Here is a 25,382-nt window from a genome sequence, read left to right as displayed (position 1 = left end):
TCTTCCACACAGCTACTCCTCCTGTGTTTGGATTAGATATCAGCCCTTGTGATGTTTTAGCAGGTCCTGGCAGCTGCATTTTTCAGAGCAAACTGATAATCGGAGAGTCTTAGCTTTCATTTGCAAAAATAAAATAAAATAAAAGCCATAAGTTTTTGGCTGTTGTGACGGCAGAGAAGAACTTGTACATGTGATTGCCTAAAGGCTCCCAAGCCAGACTGTGCTGATCTGCTGACTCGGGAGAGATAAAACCAATCGTATGTACTGGCCAGCTCCGCAGAGCCAGCGCTGCTGAGACAGGCTGTCGGATGCCGTCTCCCACTGCATCACCAGCTAAGGTCTGAGGTCTGAATCTGGGGTGTTTACTGGGAGGCTTCCTGGATTTACTGGGTTCTGCTGGATTTTCAGAGTCTTGTTTTAACTTTCGCTTTGCAGGGTTGGATTCCTACCTCGGACCGAGCAGCACTCTGTGTGTTTGGGGCAGGCACCTTCAGGTCATCTCTCTGGGTGCTGGAGTTACCGAGGCCAAAGTGACCTCCAGCCCAAATCATGGCAAGCTTGGGGATGCTCTTGGTTGTCAATGCAAAAATGGTCTTCACGGTGCCTGCTTCCGAAGCCAGGGTCAACAGAGCTCCTGGCACTTGCTTTTCCTATTCTGATCTCTGCTGAGATCCACAGCGACTCCTTTGCTTTCGTTTCCTTGTGTTAACATCTTCTCCCATGTGTGTCCCTCTTCTAGTTTGTGAAGTTTGCAAATATCGAGGAGGACACCCCCTCCTACCACCGGAGCTATGACTTCTTCGTGTCCCGCTTCAGTGAGATGTGCCACTCCAGCCATGACGACCCGGAGATCAGAACCAAGTGAGTGAATGGGATAAAACGCTTGAGCCTTCTCCTTGTCGAGCAAATGCATGGGCGGGACTTGGGGTCTCAGGGTCCCTGTCAGCACATTTACTATGGAAAAACGCACTGTACTCCATATGTGGTACCCCTGTAGCTGTGCAGCAGACATGCAACGCACAGCCTTACACTGATGTAGGCTGCTATATTCCAGGGTAAAGATGACCCAGATAAAATGAAAGCTTATACCCCACCAAAAGTCACATGGGGGAACCATGCATGTGTCTGCCCTATTTCTGTCTCATCCTAGGGTGATTGCTTCAGCACTGTAGCAGCATCTGGCCATGTATCTTCCCCTTGATGCTTCAGAGCAAAATTCAGATTAAACTACTCTGCAGTAGGCGCGGCATGTGTCAGTGTAACAGAGTCAGTGGACAAACCCCTGGAAGTTGCAGCCACCTTGGAATAGACTTCTTTGCTAATCAGTCCTATCCCATGTCTTCCAAATGCCATGCCCCATTTCCTTTGATGTATGGGGTACACTGGGCGCATCTACATGAGACTCATAACTTTGCATTAGCATAGTTTACTGTGAAGTAAGCTCATGTGTCTACACATGCACATGCTTACTTTGCAGCAAACCTCCCTAATCATGACACCGTAGCACTTGTGTACATGCCTGACCCGGAGCCAAACCTGCTTCCAGTCAGCTGTCCACCAGGGGTGGGAGATAGTTCCTGCCCCAGGGAGCTGCCTGCTGCCAGGGTGGGCTCTGCCCCAGGAGCCAGCCCCAGCAGCAGAGAGCTTCAGACTGGGAGGTCCTTATCTACCAACCCCCACTCCACCATCATGATTGGGAGCAGGGGCCTGGGAGACCCTTATCTCCCAGCCTGATTTTTGTGGTCATGGGGGTCAGACTGGGAGACCCCCAGGAGCAGCAGACAGCTGTTTCCTGTCCCAGTGCTCCCTGCTAACCCCTGGGTTAGCAACCAAGGGGAGCCTGGAGCTCCCCCCAGTGGCAGCAGGGGCCCACTGTAGGGCTGCAGGGAACTGGGTGTAAATTTGACCCCCAATCGTTGCATGTGTAGACACCTGCAGTGAATCCCAACTACCAACTACTCCGGAGTTGCAATGAATCCCAACTACCCAACTACTCCGGAGCTGCTTACACAAGAGTAAATTTGACCTGGAGTAAATGCATGTGTATATGCGCCCAATGGGTACAAATCCATCATCTTGGACAGTGTGCTATGAGACACCAGGAGATAAATGAGTGAGTGAACGGAGCTTCAGGCAGGAGTCTTGGACATGGGCCAGGTCAGATGAAGCTCACCTTGGCCTCTGGTTGATCGCAGCCTCCAGTCACCTTTCCCAGCACTGGAGTTTTGTAAGAATGTGCCTCATTCGATGGTGGTCACATGGGCAAAGAGCTCAAGTACTAATGAGTGACTTGCTTTCCCATGAAGGGAGCTTGTGCCCCAGAAGGATTAATTATGAATAATGCAGATGGATGAATAGTGTTTATTGCTGCCAAAGCCCATCCTGTCAGCAGGGCCCTGGAAAACAACCAGCACCCTCAATTGCTGCTTTCTCCCTCCTCTGCAAAGCATTCAGCGATCCTGCTGGTTCAGCCTCAGTAATGACCCTGCTGCTCATAACGAGAGTCTATGGGGGGAGGCAAGGGGGGAAATGCTGCCAATCCAGTTTAATTGCTTCCCTTCACCCCATAATGAAGTTCGACATTGGTAAAAGGCTTGAAAGGCTGGGGAATAATGCGCAGCGCTGGGCCAGAGAGAGTGCAACATTATAATGCTAATGTGCTAAGGCTGTTTTCTGCCTAATGGGAGGTGAGCATTCAGGAGCCCCGAACGTGGGAGCAGCTCATGCTCTGATGATGCATAACCCCGGGGCTAGGACCAGGTTGTCGACAGTGGCAGGACGCTGGCAGTGCCCTCATCCCCCTGATTTACCAGGACTGAATTGCCCAACCACCTGAAGCTTTAAGGTGGTGGTATAAGATGCTGGACCCTCAGTGACACACCTAGATGAGGGGTGGCCAACCATAAGTGGCATGGGTGGCCCGCGTGTGGCACACAGCTAACTGGGGAGGAGACAGGCAGGTAGGGCAAGGAGCACAAAGCAGAGCAGCAGGCTGGGCAGAGGAAAGGGAACAGAGTGGCATGCAGACAGGGCATGATTTGTGGCACACCTTAAGATTGGCCCTCACTGGACTAAACAAAGCCCTGTAGGACTTATGGAGCCAGTTGAGCCTCGGTGATGCCTGGATGCCAAGCCAGAGTATGCATCAGCTTGAAGGACTTGCCTCTGTTTTACCAGGAGTACATTAAGACTCCCAACTTGCTGGCTCTTATTCAGCTTCCAAGCTTGCAAAGCCCTGAGAAGCAAATGCCCATGAAACTGGGAGAAAACACACAGATGGCCCCAGGGAATAGCGTCCCAGTTGCCAGTTGTATATTTTTTCTCCCTTGCCTTGGCTTCACCCTTTCATCCCAACCCTGGTATACTGAGACCTGCCTTGGACCACAAGAAAGCCTTTCTCTCCCCTAAACTGTTCTGCACTCCTGATCCCCCCAGTACCTCTAGTGCTGCTCCCTTCATTGCTAGTACAGGTGGACATGGCTATTCTCTGGTGGCACAGCTCATTATTAGCTGCCTTTTTAAAGCCAGGTAAGAGTCTTCAAGCCCTGGGTTTGGCATATGGTATTTTATCATACAATATTCACCTTTCCCCCACAAGCCAGCTGCTGGAAATTGGTGTGCGCATGATATGGGAGAAATATGGTAAGCACCTTTTCTGCAAAAGTGAGATCCCCTAGCTGCTGCTCAGTTACTGATTACAAAGAAAGAGCTTTTCTCTTCGTTCTGCCTTTCAAGAGCAAGGCGCTCATCTTATTCCAGGACATGTTGTAGGTAAGGAAATGTGGTAGGCATTTTATCACGTGGAGGTCAACAAAATGCCTGAGACCCTCTGCGTGGTGATTCAGAGCTGGAGTCTTGGTGGCTGAAAAACCAGTCTGTGCCTGCTGGGTTTACTGATTTAATCCAGCTGCAGATCAGACCTTTGCTATTCCTGATGACTAATATTAATACCTGTTGCTAGCCCAGTGCTGCTCTGTTGAAATTAGTCTTGTTAAAAGTGGCAGGACCCTGCAGGGTGTTTTTCTGGGGTCCCTGAAAACTCCAGTTACTCTCTTAAACTTCCCACTCACTCCTCAGGGGAGGTGATCTGCCTAGGAGCGAGATCTTAGACGCCTAGAGCTGTGGGGCTGGAAGGGAGCTCCAGAGGTCACATCCAGTCCAGTCCCTGCCTGAGGCAGGAACAGCCCTGTGCAAACCAGCCCGGACACATCCATTGCCCAACCTCGTAACAAAACTACATGGCCAACCCTGACACAGCACAGATTTCATAGGTTTCATAGATTTCATAGACATTAGACGTTAGGGCTGGAAGGGACCTCGAAAGATCGAGTCCAGCCCCCTGCCCAAAGGGCAGGAAGTCAGCTGGGGTCACAGGATCACAGCAAGATAAGCATCCAATTTGCTTTTGAAGGTGTTCAATGTAGGTGCTTGAACCACCTCTGCTGGCAGTCTGTTCCAGACCTTGGGGGCTCGGACAGTAAAGAAATTCTTCCTTATGTCCAGCCTGAAACGGTCTTGCAGGAGTTTATGACTGTTCGACCTTGTCATCCCTTGGGGCGCTCTGGTGAACAAACGCTCCCCCAGATCCTGGTGGTCACCCCCGATAAACTTATAGGTGGCCATCAGATCCCCCCTGAGCCTGCGCTTTTCCAGGCTAAAGAGTCCCGTGGCTCTCAGCCTGTCATCGTAAGATCTGTTTTCCTGACCTCTGATCATGCGCGTGGCTCTCCTCTGCACTCTCTCAAGCTTCTCCACATCCTTTTTGAATTGTGGAGCCCAAAACTGGACGCAGTTTTTTTATTTAAAAAAAAAAAAGACATCACAACTGAACCTGACATAGATAAAGCAGGGGGACCATGGCTTTGGAGTAACGTCCTGTTGCTGCAAAAATTATTAATATATATGCTCCCAGGCAGAGGCTGTGCTACAGAGGAGGGCAAACCACCCCTGTTTTGTTCCCCTTCTCAGGGAACTTTGCAATGTCTGATGAATGCAAAAGAAATAAGGAACAGCTATTTGCTTGGGTCTGGTTCTCACAGGTCGCTCAGCCATCTCTCAGGGCTGAGAAGAGACGCCCAGAGTCATGACTTCACCTCTAGTTTGTGTTCAGCTTTTAGAGTTAGGGTGAGGACCCAGGTGTCCCTTGCTCCAGCTGCTGGGTGGCAGCCTGTCCCTAAATATGAGGGGCGATGGGGGCAATCTGCTGCTTTGCCAAGAGCAATCAGGGGTTTCGGGCAAGCTGTTGAATGGAGAGCGCTGTCTCGGCCACATATCCTCATGCCTATTGTTTGTAACCCTTTCCCCCAGGATCCGGATGTCCGGGATTAAGGGGCTGCAGGGGGTGGTGAGGAAGACTGTTAACGATGAGCTCCAAGCCAACATCTGGGACCCGCAGCACATGGACAAGATTGTGCCTTCATTGCTTTTCAACCTGCAGCACGCTGAGGAGGCCGAGAGGTAGGTGGAGCCTTGCTTTTCTCTTCTAGTAGCGCAGTCCCGCTTGAAATCCCCCCCAGGACCGAGTCTGCAAATGGAAGAGATGTGATTCCAGGCAGTGCAGCCATCCCCTTTGCCCATAGGGGTTGGATATAGCACAGGAGCTCCTCATTCCCATTGCTTGTGAAGTCCTATTCCCAGCACCATGCAGGAAACCAAAGGTGAAACCATCAGACCCGTTGCTCTTCTTCATGATTTTAACAGTGCTGAGAAGCCCCCGGTCCCTTCACAAGCAAAGAAACTACCTGTTCCTGGTGCCGCACCACCCCCACGCACCAGGATCAGTCCCTGGAGCCCTGGGCTGGCTCTGCTTGTCTCCATGTGTCAGGATCAGTCCTCGTGCACCAGAGTCTGGCCCATGGCTCATCTAATGTGCAGGGCCCTGGATGACACCATGCCAGGGCCTGGATCCGGCCCACAGGCTGGGGCTGAGCACCCCCGTTTGAAGGGTTTGCCTGAATTACAGGGCTCCTGCCACCATGGCTGTGGCTGCAGAGCTCCATAGCGCGGATGTGGCATGTGGCCATGGATGGCATGTTTCTGTCAGCTCGTCTTTCCTGCTTCCCTGGTGCCATTAGCTGAGCAGACAGACCCCCCTTCTTTCTGCAGAGCTGTGGTTTTGCTATCAGAGAGGCTTTGGCAGCAGGGCCTCATCCTTCTCGTGGGGTAGCTACATAGGCCAGAGTTACTCCCCGCCCTGCCCTGTGGCTGATCTGGTGCAGGTTTCTGAATGACACAGCACCGGGGCTGAGCACCCCTGGTCTAAGGGTGCCACGCCTGGCCCAACGGTGCTAAGTCTGGATGTGACTTGCAGGATGTGTGTTTGACACCTCTGCTCTATGGGGCAGGGAAGGCATCAGCTGCACTCTTCCAGATTTTTCTGATCAGGCCAATATTAAGGTAATTGGTTGCTTTTGCATAAGCTAGAATCAGAAAGAAGCAGGGACTTAACATGGAGCTGCTGCTGTGGGCTAACTCACCCTGTGCCTACCCCCACCCCACAGCAAGTGAAAGCTGGCCCGGGGCCACTTAGCCCGGTCTCCTCCAGAGCTGTTCTGCTCACCATGAGTTAAGAGCAGACAGCTTGTTACTACCCATCATCAGTCCCTGCCCCTGGGTTGATTGTAATGTCCTTGCCCTTGTTCTCCCGAGGGATGGGGTGGTTTCCAGGTGCACTACTAGTCTGGAGGTCACTAAGAGCCTTCTGTTCAGTAGCCACAAATAGATCTATTAACCATGAATTTATCCAGTCCCCGGTTGAACCTGGCTGTGCCGTCTGCCTCCACCACCTCCTGTGGCAGTGAGTTCCACAAGTTAACCACGCGTTGCGTAAAAAAGGACACTGCCATCTAGCAGCCGTGTCCCAGGACAGATGAGGGGCTCTGAGTCTTTGGAAACATCACAAAGCAACCACTCTCTCTCTTCCCCCTTCATAGCCGTTCCCCATCGCCTCTCCAAGCCACGGAGAAGGAGAAGGAGAGTCCTGCAGAGCTGGCGGAGAGATGCCTGCGGGAGCTGCTGGGGCGGGCAGCTTACGGCAACATCAAGAATGCGATCAAGCCGGTTCTCATGTGAGTTGCCTCATCGGCTCTTCGTCCATCTGCCTGACCCCTGGATGGGCTGCCCAGGGCAGGATGGTGCATTCTTCCCCTTGCCCCAGAGCCAGAGCTTTTCTTGTTGACAAAGAGCAGCAGTAATGCAGCCGCAAGCAAGCTAGTGCCCCTGTGTGCATGCTGGATTGACCTCTAGTCAGCTGTGAGTCATGTGCTCCCAGGTTGCAGCGATTCTCCTTGCACTCGGATGGCAGGAAGTGAGAGATCTGAGTCCCATTTCTGCTGTCCAATGAAGGGAAGCCCTCTATCCCCAAACTGGGACAAAGGGAGCTTATTATGTCAGGCAATGCCCTGGAATAAGGAGAGAGCGTGCCTGTGTCTTCTCAAGAGCATCACTTCACTGGACAGCTAAACAGGAGTGTGACTAGCATTCGGACCAGGCAAAATGCAAAGACATACTCGCGTCCAGGAGGTTGGGTGTAGGCTGGACCCCAGGAACTCCAAGTTCTTGTTCAGGTCTTCCAACAGCTCAGGTCCACGAGCCCTCACTTGCCCCAGGTTTACCTTCCTAGCTTTGCAGATATTAATGACATGTATATGTGTACAACCTGATTGGGTGTGTGCTAATAAAAGGGATTGATCCAGAAGACCTCCCTCCTTAACTAAATGGATAACATTCTTAACTAGGATGGCCTCAGATGTTACCAGTCAGGTTTCCACTCCTGATGCAGTGCTATTCCTTAGGGTAAGGGGTTTCTATTGCTTTGTGTGATGGTAGTCAAGCACCGAAGTCAGCGCTGTCTTGTTTGCATCAGCAAAAACATGCAATCTGGCCTTGTAAGCCTGTCTCTTTATGAGCTTCCTCAAAGTTTGTTCCAACCTTTATATAATGGAGGATGTCTACAAGAGGGACATCCTCCCTCTTGCCAAGTGTCTTGGAGTAAGAAACATCAGTGTGAGGTCTGGGCTTGTGGGATAGCAGGCAGGGTCTGGCCCAGGAGATGGGCAGATCCCGGTGTGTCTGCTTGAATCGCAGTGCAAGGACCAAGGAGTACAGGGCTGGAGGGGGCCTTCTGCCAAGGCCTCTAATGTGTTCCTTATACCTGCGGCTGCAATGTGATGGCTACCGTGTCCTAGGGGATTTGGGACAATGCCTCGGATGTGCATTTAGGGTGCCTGGTACATGGGAATGGGTTGCATTCTCTTTGCTGATTCTACCTGCATCAGTGATGAAAGAAACTGAGGCCCCGGATGGTTCAGTGTCTTGCCGCAGGTTTCAGAGGTGCCAGAGCTGGGACTAAGGCTGAGGAGGTCTTGGCTCCCAGCCTGACACCTCCGGAGCTATATCCATGGTCAGATGCAGGGTTGTTTTCTAATCGCAGGAAGCTGTGAGTCCAGGAGGTATTACAGACACAGCAGAGAGCTGGACTTGTACAGCTAGTGTTGGTTACTGCCCTGCCTGCCCTGGAGACGGGAGTCTGCACTTCTGCCCCCTTCCCTCCCCGCTCCAACTGCTGCCCCATCTTCTGCATGCCAGAGAGAGAGTTGTTTTGTAACTAACCCTTTTCTGCCCCCTTTTCCCCCCAAGCAGCACATCTATCAGGCTGTGGGACAGCTCAGCTCACTCTGCTCTTTTCTTCTTTCCCTTCCCACAAGCCACCTGGACAACCACTCGCTCTGGGAGCCCAAGATCTTTGCCGTTCGCTGCTTTAAGATCATCATGTACTCTATCCAGGTGAGCAGCTGGCTGCGTGGGGGTGTGTATATGTGCATTGTTCGCCGCTGGGTGGAATCAGACCTTCATAAGCGTGTAGCACTGGCCCTGTGAAATCACTAGTGTGCATGTGTAGTTGTGTATATGTGTGTGCATTTGTGTGCACCTCGCTCTTTTCATGAAATCACAACTATGCAAGTGTGTGCTAGTGGCTGTATGAAATGAGTAGTGTGTGTGTGCGCGCATGCACACATTGTTTTCCTCTGCTAGGTGGAATCAGAACTTCACAAGTGTGTAGCACTCGTCCTGTGAAATGGATGGTATGTGTGTGTATGTGTGCATGGGCACACATCACTCTCCTCAAGAAATCATGATTATGCGAGTGTGCCCAGGGCCGTATGAAATGGAGAGAAAGACGGTGTGTATGTGTGTGTGTGCTTGTTTGTGTGTGAGTGTGCACATCATTCTCCTTCTTGTGAAATCACAATTATGTGAGTGTGCGCCCGGGGCTGTATGAAATAGAGAGATAGTGTGTGTGTGAGTGTATGTGCATGCATGCATGTGTATGTGCATGTTTGTGTGTGTGCGCACGCACATTGCTCTCCTCATGAAATCAAAATTATGCAAGTATGTGCCCAGAGCTGTATGAAATAAAGAGAAAGAGAGAAAGAGTGTGTGTGTGTGTGTGTATGCATGCGTGTGTGTGCATGTGGGTGCATGAGTGTGTGTCTGTGTGTGCATGTGCATCACTGCTAGATAGAGTCCGAGTCACCTGGCTGGGTACCAGTGGCCTGATGCTGGCTGTTGAATCCGGTGCTGGTTCTGGACCTTGTGCTTTAGGGGAATCAGAGATTACTGCGGTTTGCCCTGAACTGGCCAGAGCCGAGGCCCAGGTGCTTGCAAGTCACTGCAGTGCATGTCCATAGCACAGACAGCCCTTCCATGCATCGGAGCTGAATGGCCCTTGGCAACTGAAACCAGGAGATGATCACATTGGAAATCTACCACACCTGTCAAGCTGGGGCATGCAGGAGAGGCCTGTGCAGAATCAACGCTTCGGGGAGGCGTTCAGGCAGCCTTGTGCGATTACCCGATCTGAAACAGACCCAGGACTAACAGTTGTCTGCTGTGAGCCTGCAAAGCCCCACGGCACTGAGGAGCATGGCAGGTGCTGGGAGCAGCCTGATTGCTGGCTTGGGGAGCAATCCCTCATCCTCTTGTCAGCTTTGTGCCGAGCCCTGTTGCATTTGGTGGAACAGCAACGTGCCTCCAAGTGCCCCGAAGGGAGTCATTGACTCTGGGGAAGATCTGCGCCTTGCCAGATGGCCGCCTTTAAAATCAGGCAGGACTCGCAGTCTCAGTAGGAAGGCAGGTGAAACAGGATCATAGGAAAGCAGGGTGGGAGGGACCCCAGGTCATCTAGTTGGACTGAATGTGACCTTGGGAGCTCCCTCCCAGCCCTAATTTTGTGTGATTCCTTTAGGAAAGATGGAAAGTAGAGGGAGATGAAAATTGTGCTTGCCCTTTAGATAGGAACGTCTTGCTGAGAGATTTGGAGCATCTCAGAGAACTTCACTGCCTCCATTGAGCGCTGCTTCGGGATCTCTGTCCTCTGTGGCCACACACTACTCTTGGATCTAAACCCAGATCCAAAACCACATGTAACATGCTTCCAAGCTAGTCCACACTGTTTGGAGAACTCCAAGTTGGCCAAAGTTGGAGTGCTGGCCTAAGGCAAGCACTGGCTGAGGACAGGCCTTTTCATTCAAATGGAGAATGAATCCACTCTTTGGATTCAGGTGACAGGACAAGGAGCAATGGCCTCAAGTTGCAGCAAGAGATATTTAAGTTGGATATTAGGAAAAACTTTCTCACGAGGAGGGTGGTGAAGCACTGGAACAGGCTCCCTAGAGAGGTGGTGCAGTCTCCATCCTTGAAGGTGTTGAAGCCCCGGGTAGACAAAGCCTTGGCTGGGATGATGTAGTTGGGGCTGGTCCTGCTTGGAGCAGGGGTTGGACTTCTCACCCTCATTTTCTATGATTTTCTCTGCTTCTATGATTCTCCTGAATTATCACATTTTGACTACTTCTGTAGTCATCTCACTTATATTGGGCAAGGGCTGCATTACTGTACCGATACAATGATTATCCACCATCTGGCAGTGCTGGACCCAAATTTAGTTTTAGCTAAACAGGGGTTTAGAAATCCTAAAGGAATTGGAAGCGTGGCTTTGATTTCTTTCTATGAGTCCCACAGGAAATATATTTTCGCATTATATAGCTACCACATGACATGGTACAATGTTATTATAATCTATAGTCTTTCTTGCTGACCATTATGGCTGTTCCCTCTCTAGCTGACTCCTAGCCAGTTTACTTTGCACCCGTCCTGTTGGTGGTTTACCCTCTTCTTCTTTGCACAGTTTGGCCAGTGTGATTAGATGGGTCAGTCTCTTGCTTTTTCATTATTTCACTCCCTTGCCCTTTCCTGCCTGCCCAGCAAGTGTCGGCCCAATGAAAAAAAATCCTCAAACATCTTCTTGCCGTGTTTGTCTTGGTGAGCCTCATGAAACCCCCTCGACTTAGATCAGGGGTGGCCAACCTGTGTCTTGCCAGCATGTCCTTTCAGAAACCCCCAGGATTAAGGATGACCATTCTTTTTTATCTCTACATTGCTTCCCCGCTAGGAATATCTCCAGACTGTGACTCGAAACACCCTGCTTTTGGAACGGCAGCATTCCTTCTGTATGCCTTTCCATCCTCTGTCTACAAATGCATTAATTAGTGTTGCAAAAGGCCTGTGTGGGGCTGTAGTGTATCCCTCTGCCTGGGCAGAACTGTTCCTTACACTGTAGTCCTGGGTGTTCGTACTCGTAAGTGCACTGGAGCACATGCTGTGATTGTACTTCCATCTAGTGGCTGGTCCCAGCTCCCAACTTCTTGTCTGGGAAGGGATTATTCTTCATAGCTCCACAAATTTCTCCAGGCCTTGGAAAATGCTTCATGGTTGATGTTTGGATAGCACCAGGATCTCTGCCCTACCTTCATTTCTTACTAATTAACAGTCAGATGTCACCATAGTGGCAGGGCAATATTGTGTTCCCTGTCATCATATTGGCAGTGTCTTCGTCCTCCACTGTTTTTACCTGTAGCATATTTCAGGGTATTCTTGGTTTTGGGCCTTGTAGTTGTGCGTGAGGGTCTGTGGTGGGGATTTGGGGGCTTTCTTGGATAGATGACTGCCTGTGACTGCATGCAGGCCGCTGGACTCAATGGTCCGGGAGTCCCTTTTCTAGTCTCGTGTTCCTGATGAAAGGCATAGCTCTGAGGCTGCGCGGCAGTCCACGAGAGTCTGAGGGTTGAAAGTGATCTGTTCAGTCCAGGATGTCTGGAAACCAGTGCATTAAGTCAGATTTGTAACCCAAGCCCTCAGAGTCACAGAGGAGTTGGGCTGGAAGAGACTTTCAGAAGTCATCTAGTCCAACCCCCTGCCTGAGGCCAAGAGGCTTTAGATTGTGTTTGGAGAAAACCCCTTTAGGTCGGGGGGTAGACCCCCATGAAGTTGGTTGGAAGGGCCTCTGCCCCCTCCACCCTTACAGTCACTTTCACAGACATGAAATGATCAGCCACTTCCCCAGAGCAGCTGTTCAGCGGGCATGTGGGAAACTACAGTCGCTTGCTAGTAGAATTATAAAACCACAGACAAGGAGGGTTGAAGGGACCTCAGGAGGTCACACCTAGTCCAACCCCCTGCTCCAAGCAGGACCTGCCCCAACTACATCATCCCAACCAAAGCTTTGTCTACCCGGGGCTTCAACACCTCCAAGGATGGAGATGCCACCACCTCTCTGGGTAACCCATTCCAGTGCTCCACCACCCTCCTAGTGAGAGAGTTTTTCCTCTTGTCTGAACTCACCTCAGTGCTCATTGGATTTGCCATGTTCAGGTGTAGATTCTTCCCAGGCTCCTTTTCTCTTTACCCCACCCCTCTGTGCCGCCTTGCTGGCTTCAGTAGCATGTGGCGTAGGCTGGAATTTGGCTTTGCATGGGAAATTCCACAAGCAAAGGCCCATATTTCACTGCTGATGGTCTTCCTTGTGAACGGCAGCTCCCTGCATGGTCAAGAGAGGATCTGCACAGAAGCAACCACCGCCCTGTGAGCTCCACCAACCTCCTCCCCAATGCCACACTGTGAGACAGCAAGCTGGACTCTCCTGTGGCCCCTGCCCAGGGCTGGCGTGCGACATAGAGAAAGCGGGCAGCATAATTCGAGGGGTCAGCGCGACTACAAGTGATTAATGATTGATCAGCGGCTTTGGTTAGGTTGGTGTGGTTGGCTCTGGGTATTTCAGACTGGAAGGGACCTCAGGGGCCACCTGGTTTCAGCCCCCCTGCATGGATGGCGAGCATCATAGTCCAGCCCCCGGCACAGGTCTTCGAGAGCTCCTGGCACTCTGGTGAAGTGCCCGAAGACTGGAAGAAGGCAAATGTGGTGCCCATCTTCAAGAAAGGGAAGAAAGTGGATCTGGCTAACTATAGGCCCATCAGCCTGACCTCTATCCTGGGGAAAGTCTTGGAAAAGTTTCTTAAAGAAGCCATCTTTAATGGACTGGCCGACGCCAACATCCTGAGGGATAGCCAGCATGGGTTTGAGAGAGTCCAGAGAAGAGCCACACGCATGATCAGAGGTCAGGAAAACAGGCCTTAAGATGACAGGCCGAGAGCCATGGGACTCCTCAGCCTGGAAAAGAGCAGGCTCAGGGGTGATCTGATGGCCGCCTGTAAGTTTATCAGGGGTGACCACCAGGATCTGGGGGAACGTCTGTTCACCAGAGCGCCCCGAGGGATGACGAGGTTGAACGGTCATAAACTCCTGCGAGACCGTTTCAGGCTGGACATAAGGACGAATTTCTTTACTGTCCGAGCCCCCAAGGTCTGGAACAGCCTGCCATCGGAGGTGGTTCAAGCACCTACATTGACCACTTTCAAGAGCAACTTGGATGCTTATCTTGCTGGGATCCTATGACCCCAGCTGACTTCCTGCCCTTTGGGCGGGGGGCTGGACTTGATGATCTTCCGAGGTCCCTTCCAGCCCTAATGTCTATGAAACCTATGAAATCTATGATGTGGGAAGGCTAATCCTAGATTTTGGAGTGTGGGTGGCAAAGTTGTGAGGACCAGCCCTGCTTGTGCCATCAGCCAGCTGCCAGCTGCAAGGCTTCTTTGAGCTCTGCTGGAGCTTGCAGCTGCCAGTCTTTTTTTGGGGTGGGCTTCTCTGGCTCTAGACACAACGTGGTGGACCTAGATGGTGTTTGACATGTGTCCCTCCCAAGTTAATGCCATTTTGCTCTCTGCTGCAGCCTCAGCACTCCCACCTTGTGATCCAGCAGCTCCTGGGACATCTGGATGCCAACAGCAAGAGCGCGGCCACCGTGCGTGCTGGGGTTGTGGAGGTCCTCTCGGAGGCAGCCGTCATTGCAGCTTCTGGATCCGTGGGTAAGCACAAGGGCTGGGTGGCCATCCGCTGTATGGGAGGAGAAGGGGGATCTCTTTAGCCAGAGACTCCATGGCTGTCTGTCTGGCAAGGAAGGAAGAAGAAACATCTTTGAAGACATCTTCAGTGTTTCCCCATTTTATTCTCCATCTCAGTAGGATCACATGGTCTCCTCCTTCTGGCCAGATGCAAAGAGGGCTTTTTTATCAGGTGCTCTGCGGCTGTGGGGTGTGGTGAGGTCAGAATGGGCACTGCTGGGGTCAGTCAGGTTTGCCTCTGGGCTGGAAGCAGGATCTGATAGCTTGAGAGGCCCCTTCCAGTCCCACAACCTTGTGACTCTCTCTCCTTTGGGTCTCTCTTTAGCTCTGAGTGCTGATGTTGAACACCACAGGATTGGAAGTACTGGGCACGTATACACATGACTCTTTTAAGCAAGCTTAGCCTAAAATCGCCATTTTTAAGGCGCGTTAAGGGCATGTATCTACACATGCACACCCTCAATGCACCTTAGAAATGGAAATTTTAGGCTATGTGAGCCTGAATTTGATACTTGGATAAAGCAGGTATCAAATTTAGGTGCAAATAGCTAAGCTGCATGATCGTATGTGTAGATGCACTAATGTGCATTAACGCAGTATGTGTCAATTGATACATACCGCGTTAATGCGCGTTAGTGCGTCTACATGTGTGCTACTGTGACTTAGCTATTCGTGCCTAAATTTAATGCACCTTAATGTGCATTAGCATGCCCATGTGTATATGCATGCCTAAATCTCTTTCATGTACCTTAAGCAAAGGTGCAGTAAGTTTAGGCGTGTAGACACATCTACTGTCTAGTCCTCATAGCAGGAAGCTCGGTTCCAGCCCCCTGGGTTCTGTTCATGGCGTTAATATTGTACTATGGAGACATTGCTACACAGCTCTGGAGAGGTCCAAAAAGCAGGGGCCACCACACACCTGAGATGCTTCCCCGTCTGACCCCTCTGTCCCAAGAGAAGCATGAATGGTTCAGGTGCTGGGATTTAAGGATTGGCAACCCTAATGCCTTCTCTCATGCCCTAGGACCGACAGTGCTGGAGGTCTTCAACACCCTGCTGAGGCAGCTCCGGCTAAGTATTGACTACGAGCTGACGGGCAGCTATGACTGTACTGTCAGCATCGGGACCAAGATCATCAAGGAGCATGAGGAGAGGATGTTCCAGGAGGCCGTCATCAAGACCATTGGTAGGTGGGCTGCAGGCTGGGGGCTGCTCTTCTAAGACTGGGACATGGACTCTGTTGCCTGCTCTCCTGTGGGTTGGTTTGGATGAGTGCTGTTTAGTTGTTCAAACATCAGGGGATAGTCCAGATCCCGCATCGCATGGAGGGGCAAATTCTGCTTCTGCTCTGCTCTAGGCCTAAGACGGGGAGCTGACGGACTTCAGTCCCACCCCTTGGAGGAGATTCTAATTAATGGCTTTGGAAGCAGCAAGGAAACAGAATTGCAGCCTGATGTGTAAGAGGCTCAAACCAAAGCCTGTTTGAAAGTCAGCAGCAAGATTCCTATTGACACATTGGGCTGCCTACATGTAATCCATTCTCATCCTGTGTGAATCCCTGAAAAGCAGCTGATACAAAGGGCAGGCGGGTCCTGCTCTTCCTCACTGCTTGTGGGTGGCTCAGTCGTTAAGAGTGAGATGACGGTGTGTTACACAAGCGGATACAGTCATCTACTTTCAGGGACTCCAAGCACGGCAGAACACAATGGAACTTGGGTAGCTAAGTCCACTTGAGCCCCTACCATATACATATATTACATAATTAACTGGTGAACTGTGCAATAAATTTAGGCTGGCCACAGGTTCAAAGTAATTATCATGCGATTAACTGGTGAATTGTGCAATAAATTTAGACTGGCCACATGTAAAAGGTAATTATCACACAATTCATTAGTGAATTGCGGATTAAATGTTGACCAGCCACATGTACAAAGCAATTATCATGCAGTTAACTGGTGAATGGCAGAATAAATTTTGACCAGCCACGTGTACAAAGTAATTATCATGCAGTTAACTGGTGAATGGCAAAATAAATGTTGACCAGCCACATGTCCAAAGTAATTGTCAAAGAATTAACTGGTGATTTGAGAAATAAATTTAGATCAGCAACACATGCAGAGTAATTATAATGCTGTAAAAATGGCCGTCCAGCTATAAAAAGAACTGACTAGCTACAAAGTTAGTGCTTGAAAATGTGAAACAACTTTATAGCTGGTTTCTATCCAGCTTTCATTTATACATGTGGCAGAGCCCTTAGACATCTAATAGGTGGATGGAGTCTGGTCTTTGTCTCCTGCTGTGGGACCCATGGAAGAGAAGAAGCATGTTCCTTGTAGCTCTGTCTACTGACTTGTGATCTGCAGTCCCATTTAATGCCAACGCAGTGGTGATACAAGGGTTGTAGAGAGAGTGACCGGGCTTGGGATCAGGCTTGGTGGGGACAAGTGTGGCAATAGGACCTGGCTCTGGGGGAGAATAACATTTGCGGTGTATAACCAAAGGATTGTTATGTGCTGTAGCAACTGAAAGTGGAGCCTGCCAGAGCTCCCTTAAAACACCTTCAGGCGCCAGTTCCTCAACTGGTGTGAACAGAAGCAACTCAGCTGCCTTCAAAAGGGCTGCACTGATTTATGTTCAAGAAGAGGTTGAGCTGCCACTGGGCAGGGATGATCTAGGTGCAGTGATGCCTGTGTTTTGCTATGGGGGTTTCCCAGGTTTCTGGGCTTTGCTGGTTGCCCCCTCCCAGTGTTTCTGCTCCATGGGTCAGGAGGTTTTAAACCTCCCTCTGAGGCACTTGGTTTTGGCTGAAGCCCAGACTGGGGATGGGGACGGGGCTGTGCCAGTGATCCTGCTGGGACTCAACCCTGGAGGGTCCTGGCTAGAGGGTCTTCCCCTTTGCTCAGGGTCAGACCGATGCTACATTTGTGGTCAGGAAGAAATTTCCCCCCGGTCAGATTGGTACAGACTGGGGGGAAGTTTCCCTCCCTCGGTAGCAGGGGGCATGACCCTCTACCCAGAATTTCTCAAGCGTATATTATCAACCTTTGCAGCAGCATGACGTTGGCCACCGTGGTCCCCCTGCCCTCCCTGGGGCAGGGTTGGGTGTGTCGTCTTATGTTGTGTTGGGGTTGACGGTAGTTTTACTAAGCATTTAACTTGTGGATTTGTCTGGGATGATTTGGATAGGGCAGATCCTGCCTCAGGCAGGAGGTTGGACTGGATGTGACCGCTGGAAGTCCCTTCCAGCCCAACTTCTCTATGGGCATTGTCAGACCTTATGCTGTAAGCTGAACAAATGTTAATCGGCTTAGTGCTGTTCAGCTTAGTGGAGCAGTCATACACTAAAGGCAGAACACCTGCTCTGATTGTCCCTCACTTGTACAGCTCTGATTTGCCTCTAGAGGCTTGGTGAGCAGGGGCAGGACAAGGAGCTAGGGCAGAAACAGGCTTCCTGCTCCCTCAGGGCACAGCGAGTGCTGCAGCCCCAGCTCCTGGAAGCCGTGGTGCTTCTTGCCACTGCTCTGACTGGCTCTGCTCCTGCTGGGAGCAGAGCCATCCAGGTCCAAGCGGGGAGGGAACTGTGTCCCCGCTGCTGTTTGGACTTGGCTTTGCTCCGCACTGGGAGCAGAGCCAGCTGGGTCCAAGCAGGGTGGGCAGCTGTGTCGTTGGGACATATCTGGCTCTGCTTCTGGCAGGACCGGAGCCAGTCAAAGCAAGCAGCGGGAAGAGACAAAGTGGGCCTGCTGCTTCCTGAGATGCCAGTGGACTTCAGCTTGGGTGGAAAAGCTGTGGAGAGTAGCCACGAGTTAAAACAGGAGCAAAATTCGGTGGATTGGAGATAATCCTGCCCTGGAGTGGGGTAACATTAAGTGGAATAACAAGTGCTTTAAGCCACTTAAAAGGTGTTAATGTGCAGCCTGCGCAGGGGTTAAGTGCTCCAGAAGCCATCTTGAGTTTCTGTTTAACAAGGCCTTATGATTCTCTGCTTTCTGCTGAGGATCTGGCTGTTAGCATAATATTGCTCTCCCTATCAAGAGAAATAAAGTCACTAAATCCTGACAACATCTTTAAACCCAAACTCGATCTGTGCCACTGCCACATGTTGCAGCCGATTGATTTTTCACTGCAGCATATGAATTGTCTCTACAGAAACTGCAGACGTGTGCTTTCTCATAACCATAACCCAGTTCTTCATCCCGGCATTTATTTGTTTCACCGACGTCTTGTCAGTAAGTTTCCCGGGGGGCTGATCTGCCTTCGTGCTGGAAATTGAAGCTGGGGAGAAGTTTGGATCCCGTTTGGACTGCAAGTGACAGCTGCTTGGGCAGCCCTGTCTGTCTGAGAGGTGCCCCTCCCAGGGCTGCACATCATGGGAAATCAATCATTTACAGGTCATTATTCCAAGCTCTTAGATCAACTTGGATGCAGCAAGAATGGCAATGCTCCTCTGTTATAGCATCTTCCCCGGAGAGCGAAATGTCAGCAGAGGGCAGCGTGACTTCAAAAATCCCTGAATGAAGCCTGCTTTCTGAGACTGAATTCAAAGGGATTTGGAGCGAAGGTTGAGACTTTGCTGAAGCTTTGTGTACCATGAGAACAGCATCAAGGGCTTCAGTTTTGCAGTTAGATTTGGGGAGGGAATGGCAAGGGCATAAGCTAATAATAGGGCCCTGGGCATAGCATACAATGTCCTGGCTGTTCTAGTTCAGTGCTGCAGCCTTGTTTCATGCCAGAACAAAGTCACGTTGTCTCCAGGGGTCCAGATAGGAAAGAGGGAAATGTATAGGGAAAGGAACCTGTCTGTCCTTGGTCACAAGGCCTTCGACACTGTCTCTCAGCCCGTTCTCATTAAGAAACTGGGGGCTGTGGTGTTGACACCCACACAGTCAAATGTGTCGCCAACGGGCTGGAGGGCCGCACCCAGAGAGTGGTGGTGGATGGGTCATTTTTGATCTGGAGGGATGTGGGCAGCGGGGTCCCCCAGGGCTCAGTCCTCGGGCCCGCGCTGTTCAACATCTTCATTAGCGACTTGAACGAGGGGATAAATAGCATCCTGTTCAAATTTGTTGATTACACTAACATGTGGGGGATGTGAGCACATTAGAAGAAAGGAATAGGCTACAGTTGGACTTAGACAGGTTACAGGGGTGGGCGGATGAGAACAGGATGGGATTCAACACTGACAAGTGCAGGGTGCTGCACCTGGGGAGGAAGAACCAGCACCATACCTACAGGCTGGGGAACTCTCTTTTCGTCAGTGCAGAGGCAGAAAAGGATCTTGGAGTCATCATTGATGCCAAGATGAACGTGGGCCGGCAGTGTGGGGATGCAGTCAGGAAGGCCAACCGCACCTTGTCCTGCATCCACAGATGCATCTCGAGCAGGTCCAAGGAGGTGATCCTCCCCCTCTATGCGGCACTGGTCAGGCCGCAGCTGGAGTATTGCGTCCAGTTCTGGGCGCCGCACTTCAGGAGGGATGTGAACAACATGGAGAGGGTCCAGAGGAGCCCACTCGCATGGTCAGGGGGCAGCAGTGCAGGCCCTATGTGGAGAGGCTACGGGACCTGAATCTATTCAGCCTCCACAAGAGAAGGCTGAGGGGGGATCCAGTTGCCTGTTACAAACTAGTCAGGGGGGACCAGCAGGCACTGGACCGGGAGTGACCAGGAATAACGGTCACAAGCTGACAGAGGGGAGATTCAGACCAGACATAAAGAGGCGCGACTTCACTGTCAGGGCAGCTAGGATCTGGACCAACGTCCAAGAGAAGTGGTGTTGGCTCCTACCCTGGGGGGCTTTAAGAGGAGGCTGGATGTACACCTTGCTGGGGTCGTTTAACCCCAGTACTCTTTCCTGCCATGGCAGGGGGTCGGACTCGATGATCTGTCAGGTCCCTTCCAACCCTACTAACTATGAAACTATGAAACAAGGACCCCTAAACTGAGCAGTAATCAGAGGCCTGGCGACTGAGAGTGGCCTTCTGCTGCTGGGTTAGGTTGTTATCTTAGGGAGGGAGACCAAGGCTTTGAGGAACAGAGACACCAGGGTTAGCATGGAAAGTCTCTGGAGGAGGAAGAGACCGTCTGGGGGAGGATGAAGAGCTAGACTGAGACTCACCGTCTGTCACCAAGGAGCCAACCTTTGGCAGATACAAACCCTTTTGGGTTGCCCTCCTCCCTTGCTGAGGGATATGTGTCTGTAGGTAGGAGGGACAAGGGGAAGATGTTTAAGCAACAGAGCCTGGAGTAGGCTCCCCTAAGATTTCATGTCCGTCTCTTCTCACACTTGAGGATAAAGACCCTGGTTGTTGGGCCAAGTGAAGGGGACTTGTAAGGGGAGCCCTGGGTTGTAGAGGAGTTCATTGGCCCAGTGAGGCTGGTAGAGACCCTGGCTGAGTTGGAGCTGTTGCCAAAGCTGGTGAGCAAAATGGGCAATTTCATTGTACAATAGCCATGAGTCAGTGCTTCTGAGACTAGTCTGGCATTTTCACTGTAGGGATCCTTCCTGCATGGGCAGCCAGCGGGATGAGAGGACCCATTCAACCTTTCTCTCGTCTCCCTGTGGGCTTCTTCTTCAGGGATGTTTTGAATTGGGCTAGTCTAAATTCTGGGGAAACAAGCTGAAGGTAATCATCCTGCCCAGGTTGGGAGATGGAGTAGATGAGTGGACAGGTAAGATGTTCTACCAGGCCTTTTCCATCTCAGATCTGGTGGTGGAGTCACAGCTGCCTTCAGTTAACAAGGCTCCTTTCCTGTAAAGAAAGTCATCCAAGTCATTCAGGAGTGACTGTACAGAGAGAAAAGCCCACCTGGGGCTCTCCAAACCAGCTAAAACCCAAATCCTGGACAACTAAAGCTCCAAATGAGACTTCAAGTGAGTCACGTTTCTATCAGGAACACCACTGCCGAGGGCCTGTCCTTCCTGCCCATATTGTCCATCATTCTGGCACCTGAAAAGCAGAAGAACGTGCTTTCAAAATGGCTTGGATTACACCCTACAACAGAGGTGTGCAAAATATAGCTGGAGGCTGGATCCTCCCACCAGGACATTCTATCCGGCCCATGGGGCCCCTAAAAAATTTAGAAAATTAGTATTTATTTGCTCCTGGCTTCCTGTCAAAGATGACAGGAGACAGGGGCAGTAGGACCCAGGGAAAGCCGGTGGCAGGACCTAGCAGCAAGGCCTGCCCAGCCCCGCCGCCACCCCCCAACCCGAAGCCCCTGTCTAGCATGAGAGAGGGAAATGCAGCCCTCAACAGCTTGCCAAAATTCAGTAAGCAGCCCTCTGCCCAAAATAATTGCCCGCCTCTGCCCTACAGACTCCACCACCCAGGTGTGCCTGGTCCATCCTCTCCACTCCCTGTATAAACATTAGTGTCCAACACACCGTCATTTGAGCTGTGAGGCTGAGTCACACACAGCAACGTGCAGGATGCTTTTTGCCTTACCTCAAGCAGGGAGGAATAGGATTGCATTTAGGTACCTAAATCCACTTAGGTGTTTACTAAGTGGGGTGAGATCTGGTCTGAGTTTCACAACTCAGGATTTCAGTCCTTTCCAGCAGCAAAGAGCCAGGAGAACCTGTGGTTTGGAGAACAAGGGGTATAGCGGACGCAATTTTTGGGGGGGACTGGTAGGAAGGTTTAGACTGGAGCTGAGATGAACCCTGACTCTCCAAGAGAGTAAAACCCCTGGACCCCCTTGCCTAGGGAGGCTATAGCATCTCCTTGGTGGGAGGTGCTTAGGGACAGGTGAGATAGGTGTCTGCCAAGGGAGGTCTGGGCCGATTTGGCTTTGTCTCAGTGCATGGAAGTGGACTAGAGAAGGGCTGTCCCGCTCTTCTGTGTTGTGGGGGCATATCTGGATTTGGGGTTTCTTGTGGTCTGGACAACCTGCCGTGCATGGGGGAGCACATGGTGGTGGTATTAGCCTCCTGGGTGCTAGTTTAGGATTTGCAGTTTAGGCAGAAAGAGGTAGGTAGCTGTGTTAGGACAGAGTTACACCTTATAGGCTAACTGGTCTCAAGGCAGATTTTGGAGAGCAGGATTTGGCCAGGGCATGTATGCTCATGCAAACACGAGCTCTCTGCTCTGTGTTCCTGCTGGGCCTAGACTGTCTTGCACGCTCTGAGTCCATCTTGTCTGTTTTCCCAGGTACCTTTGCCAGCACCCTGCCCACCTACCAGCGGTCTGAGGTCATGCTCTTCATCATGAGCAAGGTCCCACTGCCTTCTCTGCATCACGCTCTGGACACTGGGAAAGCTGGGTGAGGACAAACTTTCCCTTCCTTTCTCCCCCTCCGTCTCCTGCACCTTTGTCATGTAACACGCTGGGAGCTGGCTTGGGAGTTGCCCTGGTGTGGATGGGGAAATGTCCCCTGCTGTCAAGGAGAATGCGCCAGCAGTGGGGGGTTATTTTCCCCTATCCAGAACCAGAGTTTCAGATCACTGGCTCTCAGGATTTGTCCTCTGAGTTCCTGGGGCAAGTAGAAAATCTTCTGCTGATACAGAGCCTTGCTCCTCTGGATACTGGTTCAAGTCCAGCCCTGGCTGGTTGAAATGGTGCCCATCAGGGACTTCTCTAACATGAGCTGCTGGAGCTCAGTCCAGTTGCTACTGGTGAGGTGACCAGCTAGCACAACCAGCCCCACAGCTGAGACAGTCCTGCCTGAGTGAGCCCTGGGGGGTGGCAGGGTCCCTTGCTGCCAGGAATGTGGATCTCTCCAAGGCAGGGATCCCTGCCTCAGTGGAAGAATAAGTTTGAGGGGCAAGAGAAATCTGGGGAGACCCGTGCCTTAAAGAGAGAAGGGGCTGCAGGGCAGGAATTGCTGTCAGCTCCTACTGCAATAGGGTTCGAGTAGGGAGACACAGTGAGTACAACTGGCTTAGCTTTATTCCTGGTTGGCCAGGAGATCAGGCTGGGTGACAGAGGGAACAGGTGTCCTAAATTTAAGACAAGATGTCCTAAATCATCTTTTTTTTATACGTTCCCCAGTTACGTGTTTCCCAGCCAGTCCGAATGCTAATCCTGTGCTGACCTGTTCTTATTTTAGTGATATCTGGGACCTGGATTTTCTTTGCCTCCTAAATCTCAGTGCAACATCCTGTTACCATATTTCATGGTGTAAAAGTCAAAGTTTGAAGCCAAAATATTTCCCCTTAAATTTCCACCTCGACTTATACACTGTATCAGTACTTTGAAATGAAAAAAATTGTTTCAAAGTTTGTTCATCTTTGAAACAGTCATCAAAGCAAAGCAAAGAATGGCCACCATCATTCAAGTTGTGTTCCTGTTACCATTAAGCATGCAATAAATTAGTGACGATAGTGTGAACTCATGAGGTGCGAGTGCACTAATTACATGAATTAGTTACCATAATCACATCCGTTATGAACGGACTGTTGTTTGTCCCCCTTTGTGTGAAAGTGTAATGATTCTCTTTAATCATCTTACATTACTGTTTTAGACTCGTGATTCGGTACTATTTTAACAAAGACCAAATGCACTTAATTACCCCAAGCTATCCAATTAAGCTTACCTGCAGCCTGTGGTAGTTAGCGAGACCGCCATCAGAAACAGTCATGGCAGTGATTGTTTGTTCTCAATTCTTCCTGCCACATACTGTACATGGCATGTTTTTCAAATGAGTCATTATAAAACATGGGTTGACTTATACACCGAATCTATGAAAAACTTTTTTGAACAGAAATATGGGGTCCACTTGTACACTGCATAGACTTATACACTGTGAAATACCTGGTTTTGCTCTAGCTCTGTTATCTGGGCCAGGCCAGACTGGGTTTATCCCTGCTCCACACCTCCGTGTTTCTTCCCAGCTCTATCTCCAGCCCCCTTGGCTGGGTCTAGCAGTTGCCTGCGCAGACGCAGTCCAGCCTCGATCAATCGGTCTCGCCCATGGTCTCTACGGGAGGTTTTCCTGATTGAACCCCTTCCAAAGCAGCACAGCAAAGCCAACAGACTCATTAGAGTTAGCTTATAGGTCTGAGGCTCTCCTGTTCTGGACATCGTGGGAGCTTGTGGCAGGGGGCAGGATGAATTGGGCATCGAGGGCTGTTTCCCACTTCACTCATTGTGTCTCTGGGCACACTGCTTTGGAGAAAGGCAGAGCACCCACAACTGATGTGTCACTGCACTCAACACGGAGTGCTAGAGCCGGCTGGGACCTCAGCCCCTGCTCTCACCCGTGCCCAGAAGGCTAAGCCACTTTTCCCCAGATATACAGGGGATGGGGTGAGAGGACGGATGATGGGCACATGGCATGCACTCCCTGGACCAAGGTCCGGGCTCAGATGGATGTGCCTGGCTTCTGCTTAACTCAGAGAGGCAGAATTTAGGTCTCTGGAGAGAGACCTGTATACTGTTTCAGCTACCAAGGGAGCAACCTCTGTCTGGAGAGGGTAAGCCAAGACTTTGAAACGGGGGAGCACTCTGCTCTCCTTTGCAAGTGACTGCAGGGCTCTTTTTGGGGCAGCCTCGGCACCTCAGTGACACCCCAAAGCAGGCCCTGCTCCTGCCAGCTCCTGGAAATGAGGCATCAGAGCTGCTTGAGAGCAGCCCATAGCTCATGTCTCGCAGGATGCGCGAGAGCCTGGCAGCAGCACACGCAGGAGCTTAGATCGTCACTCTACGAACATAAATGCAGGGCAGGAGTGAGCAAGGAGGGCACGCTTCATGGCTGCCCTCCACAGTGTCTGCATAGCCAGCCGGATTGTTTCCAGACAATACCCCTCTGCTTCTACTCCATCCAGCTGCTTAATTAGAAGGGGCTCATCTGAAGAAAGCAAGAGGCTCTGATAGCAGCCGGCGCCTCTACTGCTACATTTCATGGGGCAAGCGGGAATAGAGGGCCTGTAGTACAGCCGACAGCGTGACCTTTGCGGGGCGCTGACCTATTTGTGCTAATGCAGCCTCGCGGATGGCAGCCCTCAGGGCCCTGATTAGCTGGTGCAAAAAAGCTTTTATCTGCAGTGAATAGAAGGATGCTATTTCAAGCTTCACGGAGGAGGCAGAGGGGGAACCCACCCCATAATGGGCTAAGGAGATTGGGAACAGTGGAGAAGCTGTTCTTT

At 51.1% G+C, this 25,382-nt stretch overlaps 1 protein-coding gene across 6 annotated transcripts in view; it reads left to right on the top strand.

Moving 5' to 3' along the window:
• Nucleotides 1–25,382, top strand: part of EFR3B (EFR3 homolog B) — a 131,756-nt gene that overhangs the window by 80,160 nt on the left and 26,214 nt on the right. For all 6 annotated transcript variants that reach the window (XM_090020976.1, XM_090020804.1, XM_090020717.1 and 3 more), the window contains exons 5-11: nt 740–861; nt 5,308–5,457; nt 6,933–7,067; nt 8,706–8,784; nt 14,123–14,258; nt 15,319–15,480; nt 22,447–22,558. In XM_090020976.1, coding sequence (XP_089877102.1) covers nt 740–861; nt 5,308–5,457; nt 6,933–7,067; nt 8,706–8,784; nt 14,123–14,258; nt 15,319–15,480; nt 22,447–22,558 — 896 coding nt within the window. The remainder of the gene's footprint in view (nt 1–739; nt 862–5,307; nt 5,458–6,932; nt 7,068–8,705; nt 8,785–14,122; nt 14,259–15,318; nt 15,481–22,446; nt 22,559–25,382) is intronic.

The sequence above is a fragment of the Crocodylus siamensis genome, chromosome 1 (genome assembly GCF_052110815.1).
Source record: "Crocodylus siamensis isolate JL-2025a chromosome 1, ASM5211081v1, whole genome shotgun sequence".
Lineage (NCBI taxonomy): Eukaryota > Metazoa > Chordata > Crocodylia > Crocodylidae > Crocodylus > Crocodylus siamensis.
This window is presented reverse-complemented; position numbering and strand designations above follow the sequence as displayed.